Raw genomic sequence first — 14,061 nt, 5'->3', positions numbered from 1 at the left:
TTGTGCTAGGTGTTGTCTGTTTCTTGCCTTTAATCCGCATAACAATTGTGTAAAGGAGTTACTGTTATTTTAGAGACCAAAAACAACCAAGGCTGAAAGAAGTTAAATAATTTGTCTGATACCAGAGAGCTATTGATAACCTCGATCTGTCTGGATTCAAAGAGGAGGCACAAATGAAAACTGTATCTTCATATACTGAGTTTATTATGTATGTATATTCCAGATCACTTCTTACTCATGGGACATACTAGAGCTTTGTATTTGTCTGGCAATTAATCTTCTGTTGATTGAAATACATTAGAAATAGGTGCTGATTTTTCTTGCTCGGTATTCAAAGTAAATATCAATGATTCTCCAAAGGAAGCAACATCAACAATTAAATTATGTTCAGTTAATTATCTTCACTTATATTTTGGAATCTTTTGTTGCTTGTAGGGGTTTGGAACAAAGCTAAAACTTGTGATTACATTTCTTGCTCTTTATCAACCCAGTGTAAATATTTGAAGTTGGCTTTACTGTAGCCTCAATTAACAAGGGGGTGGAGGAAGATGGAGAGAAAGACATAGAGAAAGAGGAAGGAAAGAACAAATGGAACCAATTCACATGTAGGATATGACTGAGGGAAACTCTCAAATCACTGAGATGTATTCAAAAGGAAGAAAACCAATCCAAGGTGAATATACACCCTCCCTTCCTTCCTTTCTCTGATAAGAAGTCTTTGGATTAGTTTTGCTTTTAAATCCTTCTGTGTTCCATAAAATATTTAAGAGTGCTCTTCTTTGCACTTAACATGTTGTAATGTGAAGAGAAAGTGTTTTCAAGCCGTCTAGAACTAAGTTCAAACTCACTGGTTCTGTGGCTTTAAGCATTTTGGCCATAAAATAATGTTTATGTTCAGCGATTATCTACTACTTGTAACTAGGTGCCAAATATGCAAGGAGAAATGCATAGAAAACTGGCAGTTTGCAAAGAAAAACAAGAAGCAGACAATTTTTATATGGTGGAATAAGTGCTATGTGAGAGGATGCTAAAGGAGCAAAAAGAAGCAATAGCTGCAAAAGGCCCACTCAGATTTCTTGCATGAGTTGACAGAGGTTCCTCAGGAAAAGACAGTGGTAAGAAGTCTTTGTGGCCAAGAGATGTGCAAATCTGAAGATCTAGTTGTTTGAAGAGCTGCCAGAGTCTAACAGGGCTAGAGCTGAGAATGTGAGATGACATGTGTTCAGCACTGAGTACAGCATATGGCACTTACATAGGGCTCAACAAATGTCCATTCCTTTCCCCATAGGCTAGAGCAGTGGGTGAACCCCAAACATCCCCTGTGCTCATCCTTATTTTTGGTCCTTATTTTGATGTCCCCCCTTGAAAAACACCCTTCTGACACCTATCTGACTCCCCAAGTCCAGCCTTTATGCCCAGGTCCACTCTCTTCTTTAACAAGACTTTCTTTCTTTTTAAATTTTATTTTCAGTTTGGGGGTACACGTACAGGTTTGCTCCATAGGTAAACACGTGTCATGGGGATTTGTTGTATAGATTATTTCATCACTCAGGTATTAATCCCAGTAACCAATAGTTATCTTTTCTGCTTCTCCCACTCCTCCCACCCCGCCACCCTCAAGCAGATCCCAGTGTCTGCTGTTTCCTTTTAAGAAGACTTTCTCACATCCAGTTCAGCCTGCTCAGATCTCTCCCTCCCAGAAGAAGCATTCTCCCTTACAAGCAGTCCTGTGCACTCAATTGCACGGTGCATTCACTGTTCATTAACTGATTCAAGGAGGTTGGAGTTTTTTCTCCTGAAGGAGAATGAAATCCTCTCAACAGCAGTGAATGCTTTCGAATCACCTAGATCCTGACAAAACCTGGGATAGTCGTCAATGAACAAATTCTCTTGGATCAGCAAATTCCAGTGCATTCCAATACTGCCACAGTCTTAGGCTGCTGACAGAAAATTACTGATTTCTTTCTTTCTTTTTTTGAATTAGCTTCCTCAGGTTGAATTTCATTGGTTTTCTCATTTCATTTTCCCCCCTTATTGTGCTTTTTTTCCATCTTCTCCCTAAACATCTATCCAGTCGTTTAACAATTACCAATCATTATGATGAAAGAGTACTCGGCCTGTAATCCCAGCACTTTGGGAGGCCGAGGTAGGTGGATCACCTGAAGTCAGGAGTTCGAGACCAGCCTGGCCTACATGGTGAAACCCCATTTCTACTAAAAATACAAAAAATAGCTTATGTGGTGGCCTGTGCCTGTAATCCTAGCTACTCGGGAGGCTGAGGTAGGAGAATCGCTTGAACCTGGGAAGCGGAGGTTGCAGTGAGCCAAGATCGCACCACTGCACTCTAGCCTGTGGGTGACAGAGTTAGACTCTGTCTAAAAAAAAAGAAAAAGAAAAAAAAGTATTCGGTGGGATACTATGTACCTAGACATCTCTATGAATAGTCTATTCCTGAAACATCCCTCTTCTGACTCCTCTTCTGACTCCTAGGTTACACTTTCCTTAGTACTTTATTTATATGTTTTGGTTATCATTCCTTCTTGATTATATCTCTTCTTGAGTCTCTTAAAATATTTTACTTTCAAGGTCCCACACTTGGCCTACCACACGTGATTGACTTCATCTACTCAAAAGGCTTCAGCAACTATACACCCACTGATTCCGATATTCCCCATGGACCTCACTCCAGAGATTTCCAGCTAATTCTCACAGTGGGAAACTTTCCAGGCAAATACTGTGCCCCAAACTAGACTGAAGTCCAACTACTAAATCTCCTCCTCTTTCTACACATCCTCTGTCTATTTAAACAGCAGCTAACATGGAACAGGAAATTTGTATTTGTCAGGCACCATGCTAAATACTTTAAGAAGATTGTTTTACTCAGTCCTCACAATACTTCTTTGAAATGATTGCTATTATTGGCCCCATATGACAGGTGAGGAAGTTAAAGCACATGGAGCTCACATGGCTTCTTGCCCTAGGTCATATATCTTGTAAATTGTAGAGCCTGCATTTGACACTAGGCTGTCACACTGAGACAGACCTCAGGACTTAGTTACTCCATTCTGCATCCATGAGGTCTTCCAAGTTAAAAAGCTAAAAGTCATCCTTCTGTCTACTGTGTTCAATTTTTCTTTAAGTCTACTTGATCCAATTTTAGATATGCCTTTCATATCAGGTCCCCGCTTTCTAGCTTGTGCTGGTTCTCATTATTTGCTGCCCACAAAATTACAAATTTCATCCAGTATTTGTCCCTAGTACCCACACCTTCCATCTTCAGTATATGCTCCAAAGCACCATCACCATTACATTTAAAAAAAAAAAGAAACTGATGAACAAAGCAAACAACAAACAAATATTAGCAACCCAATCCTCAACACTAAAATGAAACCAACAAACTGTGGCTGGCTCTTAGTTGGCCAGCAGAGAAGTAAGTTCCTTCTCAATTCATTATCTGCATTTTCTACTCTGGCTGCATTTCCTGCATCTCCTTCCTGCCTCCCCCATTTCATCTTCAATTCTAGTTATGCCAGGTGTCTCATAGCCCCCACTTTGTTGCTTGACATTCATGTCACTTTGCCTTTGTTCATGGAGCTCACTCTTCCTGCGAGGCTATTGTCTGTGCTCTTTGTCTTTCTCATCCCTCAAATCTCTGCTCAAAGGTCAATTATTTTGAGCACTTTCTCACTTTCTCAAGAAAGTAACAATGCTCTTGCTACAGTAACTTGACATTGCTATGTGCACATGCCTCATAAGTTCATTTATTTGTTTTTGTATACATCAAAGAGTGGATATCTACTGTGTGTCAGGGATTAGACCAGAGGCTGGAGACCCTGGGAAGATTCAGATATCATCCCATTCTTATGGAATTTCCACTAAGAGCACACTGAATTATCTTTTTCTGCTTAATCTTCTGTCTCACCATTTCTATAATAGCCTATATGCCACCAAAGCCTTGAATGTGACTGGTACAAGTATAAGTAAGGCATGTTTTCTCACCTAAATAGGTTTATAGTCTCAGTAGGTAGTTGACATAACTACATGCAGTCAAAGGACCATATACCTACTGTTAAAGCAAGTGTTGTCCCTCTGCAATGATTACTATAGCATCTGATAGCCAGATGACTTGATATGCTTCAAATCAATACATGGCTATTGACTTCCCCATAGAAGAAGCACTACATCAGGCTTGGAAGAGGAAGAAAGCTGACATCCTTCTGCAAAGCTGAAAAATGAGCTAAAGGGCATTGTTAAGATGTCAGAGAGCCTACACTGTTGAAAAGGGATTGGCAAAGGCTGAGAAATGGTGAAAAGATCCTGAACACATGTGAGTGTCATCAGACATAAACATCAAGAAGATCAAGGACAAGTGCTTGTATCACTTACTGGATCTGTTCAATGTGACAGTAATCATTAAATTCACAGTTTAATGAATCAGATGTACTTTCAAAAAGTACTTGTTGAATGAAAAAAGAAAATTCTGTGGAAGCAATCTTATTCCTATAATACAAGTCATCTGAAAAAAAATCTCTTTTTTTAATCTGGAACTCACAATGAGGGTCAGTAATAATCTCTATTTTAATATGCCACTGTGTTAGTAAAAGTACATGTAAAAAAGTTTTATAAGTTGTAGTAAACAATAATGGCAGAGAAGGTAAAACAAGATCTCAGAAAGTAGTGATCAGAGTGTAAACTGTAATAAGAGTTTAGGAAAACAAGTTGGAAATATGAATCAAGATTCTTAAAACTATTGAGAACTTTTGACTCAATAAAGCGGTTTCTGAGGTTTGTTTAAGTAAGCCATAGAACCTGTGGTATTAGAAAAAATATATACATATTTTTTTCTTTTGAGATGGAGTCTCGCTCTGTGGCCCAGGCTGGAGTGCAGTGGTGCAATCTCGGCTCACTGCAAGCTCCGCCTCCCGGGTTCACGCCATTCTCCTGCCTCAGCCTCCCGAGTAGCTGGGACTACAGGCACCGGCCTCCACGCCAGGGTGATTTTTTGTATTTTTTAGTAGAGACGGGGTTTCACCCTGTTAGCCAGGATGGTCTCGATCTCCTGACCTCATAATCTGCCTGCCTCCACCTCCCAAAGTGCTGGGATTACAGGCGTGAGCCACTGCGCCCCGCCAGAAAATATTTAAATACAAAGATGCTTAACATGGTGCTGGTTACAATAATGAATATTTGGAAACAAAACAGATCCTCTGCCTCTCCCACCAAAATCAGAAAGACAAAGAAAAATATTAAGATGGTTTAATATAGAAACAAAAACATCTTGGGCTATTTATTTTGGTGTTATTAAAATAATTTGGAGTTATTAAAATAATATTTATAGGTGTTACAGAAGCATGTGAAAAGCTCTGGTTATAGTAGTAAGTGTGCTTCAGTATTCTCTAGGGGAAAGTGCTTTATAGGAATCCCATTTGGCCTTCAGGAATGAATGACTAGTGCAATTCATGTTTTCTTTTTTTGAGCCAGGCAAGTTCTGCATTGTCCCAGAACACAGCATATATATGTCTATCATCATGTCTTAGCCCTTGACAGTCTGTTTTCAACAGACCTCCCTTTTCCTTTTGTCTATTTCAATTTTAGATGTCCTCCAAGTCATTCTACTTCCTTCCATATTGCTTTCATGATTATTCTAGAACACAAAAACTTTCTCATCCCTCAGTCTTCTAGAACTGTATTTTCAAGTATGATCTCACACTATTCTACTGTGTCTTAAGCAATATAAAGGAGGTCATGAATGTCCCATCACCAAGTTTGTAATATAGAGGTTTGCAAATGCCTTGCTTGTTTGAAGGAATAAGATGCAGGATTTAGCTTCTGGCATCAACAGGCAGATTCCCTTGGCTTAAAGCCCAACCTCTACCATTTACTTGATATGAGACCTTGTGGAATGTACATAAGCTTTCTGGGCCTCAATGTTCTCATCTGTAAAATAGAGATAATAACACCATGCATATCCCTTTATTGTTATGTTGTAATGATATCTATCTATGCCCTAATATCCCACAATCAAAAACCTGCTTCTTTTTATCTTAATTTGAATTCTTAATAAAGTAGATATGACATACCATGACCAAAATATACCCTGAATACTTAGAAGCTTGGTTTTGATTATACAGGCTTCTGAACTTGCACGTTATATTCAACTAATAACCATGGTATCTATCTCTGGGAGTCAGAAGGCATTGAACATTGGTTGGGTTGCCAGGGATTGATCTGGCGGACTGCAAACACTGTTTTTATTCAGTTGCTCCTGTGGAGAATAGGATACCACTTTGGGAGAAATTTTCTAACCATAACAACTTACAAACATCATATAATAGTCTCCAATGGCACTTTATGGGGTAGGTTTCCTCTTCACATGGGAAAGCTGCCACAGATTGGACAGAAATTGCCCACACATTCATCATCTTTTTCTTAGAAAGGTAGTTTTGAATGATGTATGTTTGAAAAGTGACCAAATTAGCATATCCAAGTCCCTTAACTATCATCAGGTAAGGATAAAAAAATTAAGACAGACTGAAGATATCTCTACTTTCGACAGCAGCATGCTGTGTCTACACATTTTGGGAATTTCCATTTTGTTATTCTTTAGTGAGTCCGTTGTGCCCACCTCACCCAGGCCCTCTCTTATCCACAAAGGCTGGACAAAAAGCAGTTAATCCCATCTGTCCTAAGTCTGTTCTCTTGCTTCACATTTACTAGAAAGCACCAACAATGAGGGGGAAAAGACTATTTCCGAAGAGCTTAACAAAACTAAGAGAATACTCAAGAAATTATTATAAATAATTTATTAATCCAAAGAATTTGTATTTCTTGTTTCGACTGTGATCAGTTCCTTCAGTAAGACATCCCTCAAACACAGCAAGGATTCTGTCATTTCCACAAGTGCAGAATTTCAGGCCTATTTGTTTTTGTTTTTACCAAAGGGTGCCCTGTGTGCCATCTGCACTGCAGAAGCTCTCACCTGACCTGTGAGTGGGACCCATGCTTGCTGAGAGTGAGACACAAGCTTGCTGATGAAATCACTTGGTTTGCAAAATGACTAAAAACAATGGTCCTCATCCAACTGGGGAAGAGGGAAATTAGTTAGAGGGAGGACAAATATTTGAATTGCACAGGGAACCAAGGTGTGCTTGCCAAATGTCACAAATATTCAAGGGATTTTGATTTGTCCTGGCTGAGTGCCCAGAAGCAAAGATAGAGTTTCACAAAGTTGCAGCCTACAATGTAGGCATTGGGCAATTTCACAGAAAAGGAAATAGGAAGGTGCTAAAAAAATGATATTTTTAAGGTTTTTGTGTGTTGAGTCTCCTGCTCATCAGGCTTGACAGTGTTCCTTTAAAAATCAGCACTTCACCTCCATTGATTTTCAACTTCACACTTTTTTTAAAGCTCGACATCTTCTATTTTTAGCCTGATGGATGAAGTAAATTAAAGGAGAACAGTATCCATAGAGATGAACTCCTCAAAAAATTGTTAAATTACTTTTGGAGAAAGGGAGTGGAATAAGCTTTAACAGTCACGGGAATGTTGTAATGTGATTTGGCTGAAATTCGGGTTGCTTTGACTTAAATCTTCATGTTTCCCTTGTCTTGCTATTATATTGATGGCCATTTCGGTTGTCTCTGAACTTGTTACAGCAGCACTGACATTACAATCTGGACAGCCTTATGTGGGTCCTGCAATGTTTCTCTATAGGTATATGGTGTTCTTGGCTATTTGGTGATAATATTTTTGGAACCAGACTTAAAACCTAGAGATCACTGTTTACTGGGACTTTTAGATAAAAACATGTAATTGTAGCCTTAGATGAACCCACAATAATTCATTAGTTTTTCTTCCTAGGATCTGCAAAAAAATAAAACGATACCTGAATTGATAAAATCATATACGTATTCACATATAAGAACTAGGTAAAGGCTAGGTGTGGTGGCTCACGCCTGTAATCCCAGCGCTTTGGGAGGCCAAGGCAGGAGGATCACAAGGTCAGGAGATCAAGACTGTTCTGGCTAACAGGGTGAAACCCCATCTCCACTAAAAATATAAAAAAATTAGCCGGGCATGGTGGTGGGTGCCTGTAGTCCCAGCTACTCGGGAGGCTGAGGCAGGAGAATGGCGTGAACCTGGGAGGCAGAGGTTGCGGTGAGACCAGATTGCGCCACTGCACTGCAGCCTGGGCAACAGAGTGAGACTCTGTCTCAAAAAAAAAAAAAAAAAGAGGAACTAGGTAAAATTTAAATTCAATCTCCGTTATTCTATTGTTCTTTTTGCTGTTCTAAATTTCTTTTTAATTGTATTTTTAGTTTTAATTTTTGTGGGTCATAGTAGGTGTATATGTTTATGGGGTACACGAGATATTTTGGTACCAGCATATAATGCATAATAATCACTTCATAGAAAATTGGGTATTCATCCCCTTAAGCATTTATCCTTTGTGGTATGAACAATCCAATGATACTGTTCTAGTTACTTTGAATTCTAAATTTGTCAGTAGAAAAGTTTCAATAAGATATATTTTTTATAAAGCCAAACAATATTTTTTTTGTTTCTGCAGGCAACTAACAGCAATAACCACATCATTCCCTGATGACCAGTGGACTAGTGGACTAGTTCTTCTCTAATTTGATCAAACTTCCCTATGGACATCATCAGTGAATCCTGCTTTGAAGGAATGGAAGAGGCTAAGAAATGGCTGAGAGGTCTTTTAAGATGAGAATATCAATGTTACTTATCTTTGCTCAGTCTGGTTCCAGCCCTATTGGCGTCTACCATGTTCTTTCTGCATCTCCAAGTGCCAGCCCAACAACAGCAGGCACTTAAGAAAAACTGGCAAGAACTGTCCCTGAGTGATAGTTCTCACTGGAGTCCTCAGAAGAGCTCCAGGCCTTGGCTGTACTCTTATGTCTAGAAAATGTTTATCTTACCCTTCTACCTTCTAAGCCAATTTCAAATTTCTAATTTTTCATGAAATGCTCTACAATTCCAGACAGTGATTTCAGAATTACCTTTCTCAATCACACCTATAGTCCATAGTTGGGCATACATTTCTCTGGCTGGCAAACTTTCTATACTTTTTCATGTGTTTCCCCCAACCCATGGTCTCAATAAGACTATACAATTATAAAAATCAGGGCTGGGCTGAGCACAGTGGCTCACGCCTGTAATCCCAGCACTTTGGGAGGCTGAGGCAGGCGGATCACAAGGTCAGGAGTTCGAGTCCAGCCTGGCCAACACGGTGAAACCCCATCTCTACCAAAAATACAAAATTTAGCCACGTGTGGTGGCGTGCACCTGTAATCCCAGATAGTCAGGAGGCTGAGGCGGGAGAATCACTTGAAACCAGGAGGCGGAGGTTGCAGTGAGCCAAGATCGTGCCACTGGACTCCAGCCTGGGCAACAAGAGCAAAACTCTCTCTCTCAAAAAATTTAAATAAATAAATAAATAAAAAATCAAGGCTCATCTTCTTTGTTTTCTATCCCTCACTCCTTATCCTGTGTACACCCTAGCCTACCTCTGTCTCCCCTCTTATCACTCTTCCTCACCTTCAGCACCCTCCAGCCGTCTGTAACTATTTGAAAATTCCAATTTTCCACAGAGCAGAGGACCCCTGTGCTTTATGTCTCCATTTGTTTCTTTGCTTCTGAGTATCCTTTTTCTTTCTTTCTTTTTTTTGTTTCCTCCCATATTTCTACAACAAGATCAGCTCAGGTCTTCTATTTGAAGTCTCCCTAACATTGGGGTTGACAGGCAGTCATTAGCACTTACCACCAATATTCAGGTTCTGTTTTCTCCCATTCCATGGTAAGATTGCACTTCAGCACCTATTGAAGTTGGGTGTGTCCACGTGGCTTTATTTGGCCAATAGAATGTGAGTGGAAGTAATGTTTGCTACTTCCAAGTAGAAGCTTTGAAAAGCTAGCGCATGCTTCCCTATGCTCCCCTCCCTGTGTTTCCTCTTACTACAGCAATCTTCCAGATAATACAACTTTGTTACCATCTAAGAACAAGGACAAGGTGGAAGAAGGGCCTCTGTCATGCATGATGGGCATGTGACACAGGCACGGCATGGACCTTGTTACTTAGACCACAGAGATGTTAGTTTGTTTATTATAGCCACCTAACAACTCACCAAGGCAATGCAATTGACTTAATAGCTCCCTCTTGTGTGCCTACAGCACCTTCCCTTGCTTCCACCTTAAACTTATTCAACTGTACTATCATGATCTCATTTCCTGTCTGTCTTGCTGGTAGACCATAAACTCCACAAGAATATGGCTTGTATCCATGCATCCTCTGAGCCCAACAAAGTGTTTGGTATATAATAACCTCTTAAAACACATTCTGAATGAGTGAATAAAACATGCCTGCCCCATGCTAAATAAATCCTGAAGTTAACAATGGTATTCCTGGAGTTTTGTCCATCCCACCAGGGGCAAATGATCAACCTACTCACAGTTGTGGCAGGTGGCACCAGCATAACTTGTGTCACTGCAGTTACAATAGAAGGTAGTCCAGGACTGGGAGCAGCTTCCTCCATGTTCACAGTAGTTTGGCAAACACCTAATGAAAGAAAACATAAAAGAAAAGAAAATAAACCAAATCATTTGGCAGAAAGGGGAAAGCAAAAATGTCTCATATCCAACTGCCTCAATTAATAGTAGATACTGATTTGCTATACTCCCATACCTAAGGCAGATTGAATGACATCAAAATAGTATGAATATTACAGTTTTAGCACAAAAGGTAGAATCACCTTGCATTACTGGACAATGAAAGTCTCAAAGCTGATGTAAGTATTTAAGTTAAGGATGTTAATATTGAGGCAAATTCATGTTGACTTAAAGTTAATTTGAAGTGGTCAGAATTTGTAAGGTTTTTCGCTTACCAAAAAATAAAACATATAAAGATAATTATTTTACATTTTTTAATGGTTTTGCATTTTTAAAGGAGAGGCAGATAATTGAGGTCATTGTCCTCATGCTTTTCTTTTGGGGATGACCAGGTATCTATTTTAAACTGCACAAAGACAACATGAAATTAGAAAAGATGATACTTGTTCATCTAAAATGTAAGGATATTTTATCATTTGTAAAAGTATAAATGCTATCCTAAAACAAAGGCTTCACTACTTAAGGTCAAAATAATATGGCTATTCTGAAAAATATTTTTACCACACACATAAAAAACTCCATAAAATATTTATATAATTTGAATCAGCAATCACACTGAGATGACCCTGTCTTAAGGCTATTGTTCGAAATATGAAAAATATATATGTTAATTAGTGTTATTCACAATGATGCCATTCATAATAGTGAATCAACATAAGTGTCCAACATTAGAAAATTACTTAGGAAATCTGTAGTACATAAAATTAATGGACTATCATAAAACTACAACAAATGATGTGGACAAACATGATTATAACAGACCAGGACTGGATTAAGTAAAAGTTTAAGATACGATGCATGAACACCACAAAATAAAACACAGCCTTTATAAATTTCAAAAATAGTGGAAAGGAAAAATCTTTAGACTTAGTCAGGCTAATGGGAGTGGAGGTAACATTTATTTCTTCCAGACAGAAATCAGACTTTAGGGAGACATGTATCTGAGTTCAAATCCCATTTACTACATGGTGCCTTTCGGTTCTTCGCACCTCATATTCTGCCGCCATTAAGAGATAACCTGGCTGGTGCTCAGTAAATGTAGTGAATAAAATTAAGAGTAAAAACAATGATACATACCATAATTTTTGAAAACAATCTTTACAGGGCCTGAGATAGTATAGGAAAATAAATTCCGCGAATTTAAAAAGAGAGAGGGTGCAAGCAATGAAGTTACAGAAGTGGTATATAATACAATAAATGGGTTCATTGTTAAACCACTAAGAATCTGAGGCAAGCAAAAGTAAGATGATTTACTCTGACTGCTCTATATAGGTAGGAAAGCCTCTAGCAATGATTGTTTCAAATCCCAGAAACTAATATTCCTGCATATGTTCAAATATATTATTAGAAATTTTCTGCTCAGCACAGCAAACATACAATTGTGCTGACAGGGCTTATGTTTGGGAAAAGCTTGTTGATAACTTTATGGTATTCAACGATAGCCTAAAGTACAGGAAAGATTTAAATAAAGGACCCATAGTTTTGCTATGGGATGTATTCACACAAAACAACCAAACAAACAAACAAACAAAAAGTGGTCCTCTCTCTGTTCAAATTCTACCTCTCCTCTTTATTCCCACCCATTCTCCTGGTCTTGGTGGACAGCAGAGGCCACAGGATTTTCTCTTGGGTAACTCCGAGATCCTGTCCTGCTCTATGCCTGTGCTGGGAGGGAAGTTCCAAAAACTTAGAGCCTTGATGTCCTCATCCAAGTAAGGATTTCTTTCTCCAGGCATGTCCTGAGGAGATCCTGGGGGGCTAGCACTGTTCTGAATGCCCCGTGTCCCCACACCCTGTTTTCTTTCACATCCCAGCATCTCCCTGCTTCTGAAATACTGCTTCTTCTGCAGTTTACCTTTTGCCATAATTTCCTCTTCTGAAGCTGCCCAGTTTTTCCGTGACCTTTCCACACCTCCTTTTGCCCCATCCCATCCCCCTCCCCACAGCACACACATAAACACAAACAGAGATTTCCATAATGAGCAAATCATAGTATTATTGCTGCCCTCCCCCAGCAAAAAAAGAAATTGCCTTAAGAAAGAAAAACTGAGCAAAGCACACTCAATAGGTGCTTATTCTGTAGTTTTTTTTTGTTTTGGGCTGCAAGAAAGTTCAGGGTTGCCTTTTTTTGGTGGCTGAAACTATAAAATAAAAAACCCAGACGTTCTCAGTGGTCATGTTTTGAGACACAAGAAAATTTGTCTCCAGTGAAAGAGAGACAGAATAAACAAAAAATATGCTGACATGCAGCATGCAGCAAAAAAGGGAGATGCCAAAACTGTGTGGTCAGTCTCTGCTGTTCTTGAGACTTCATTGCACCCATGAACTTCCTGAGGGCTGGCTATTTTCATCTATATTGGATTCTGTGAAATAGCCTAACCCTTTTCCAGAAAAATCCCCAAAGCAATTAGGCTAGTCCGAGCTGGGATTCTCTTGCTTTCAGCTAACAGAATTTTAACTTTGGGTAAGAAAGAAGAATCCTGTAATTACAAAAAGAAAAAGAAACATTTTCTGCACTTTAATTTTTTTTTTTTTTTTTTTTGAAATGGAGTCTTGCTCTGTCACCCAGGCTGGAGTGCAGTGGCAAGATCTCAGCCCACTGCAACCTCCACCTCCTGGGTTCCAGCGATTCTCCTGCCTCAGCCACCCAGGTAGCTGGGATTACAGGAGTCTGCCACCATGCCCAGCTAATTTTTGTATTTTTAGTAGAGATGGGGTTTATCCATCTCTACTACAGGTTGGCCCGTCTGGTCTGGAACTCCTGACCTCAGGTGATCCACCCGCCTTGGCCTCTCAAAGTGCTGGGATTACAGGCATGAGCCACATGGCACCTGCCCCACTTTAAATATTTTTAAAACAAAAGATTACAAAATCTACTTCGGCATGTAGGGAGAAGGGTTTAGGGGAAAGCTCTAAGAAATATCTGGGCACTTAGAACACATCTTTAATACGCCTCACGCAGACCTTGTTTTGCAGTGATAAACTCAATTTACCAATAAAAATGTAGAAACTGCATTTTTATTAACTTACTAGAAACTCATTTGTCTATGGTCACTCAGAAAGACCAATGATGCATTCCTGGAAGGGTAAAAGAGTACTTGAGCAAGGAAAAATCTAGTTTCCCCAGAATGAGAAAGAAAAAATAATAATAAATGAGCACTAGTAGAGCTGCCTTCAAGCTTGGTTCATTTTGGTTCGACGCACACTGTGATTAGAAAAACTCATCTGTAAAGTAGACGCTTGAGATAAAAGATGCATGACACCAATTTTCTTATTTAAAAGGGGCAGTTTTATGAGTATAATTTCCATATTCTTTAATCAGCTCATTTTAACTGGGCTTTTGTTTCTTTCTCTGTCTGTGTGGCATAAACTGAG

General features: G+C 39.2%; 1 protein-coding gene across 1 annotated transcript in view; it reads right to left on the bottom strand.

The window, feature by feature from the left end:
* Positions 1-14,061, bottom strand: part of CNTNAP5 (contactin associated protein like 5) — an 885,765-nt gene that overhangs the window by 347,611 nt on the left and 524,093 nt on the right. The window contains exon 11 of the mRNA XM_030800870.1: positions 10,470-10,576. Within this exon, the coding sequence (XP_030656730.1) occupies positions 10,470-10,576 (107 nt within the window). The remainder of the gene's footprint in view (positions 1-10,469; positions 10,577-14,061) is intronic.

Source organism: Nomascus leucogenys, chromosome 20 (assembly GCF_006542625.1).
Source record: "Nomascus leucogenys isolate Asia chromosome 20, Asia_NLE_v1, whole genome shotgun sequence".
Taxonomy (NCBI): domain Eukaryota; kingdom Metazoa; phylum Chordata; class Mammalia; order Primates; family Hylobatidae; genus Nomascus; species Nomascus leucogenys.
The sequence above is the reverse complement of the archived record's forward strand: the minus strand, read 5'-3'. Positions and strand labels throughout refer to the sequence as shown.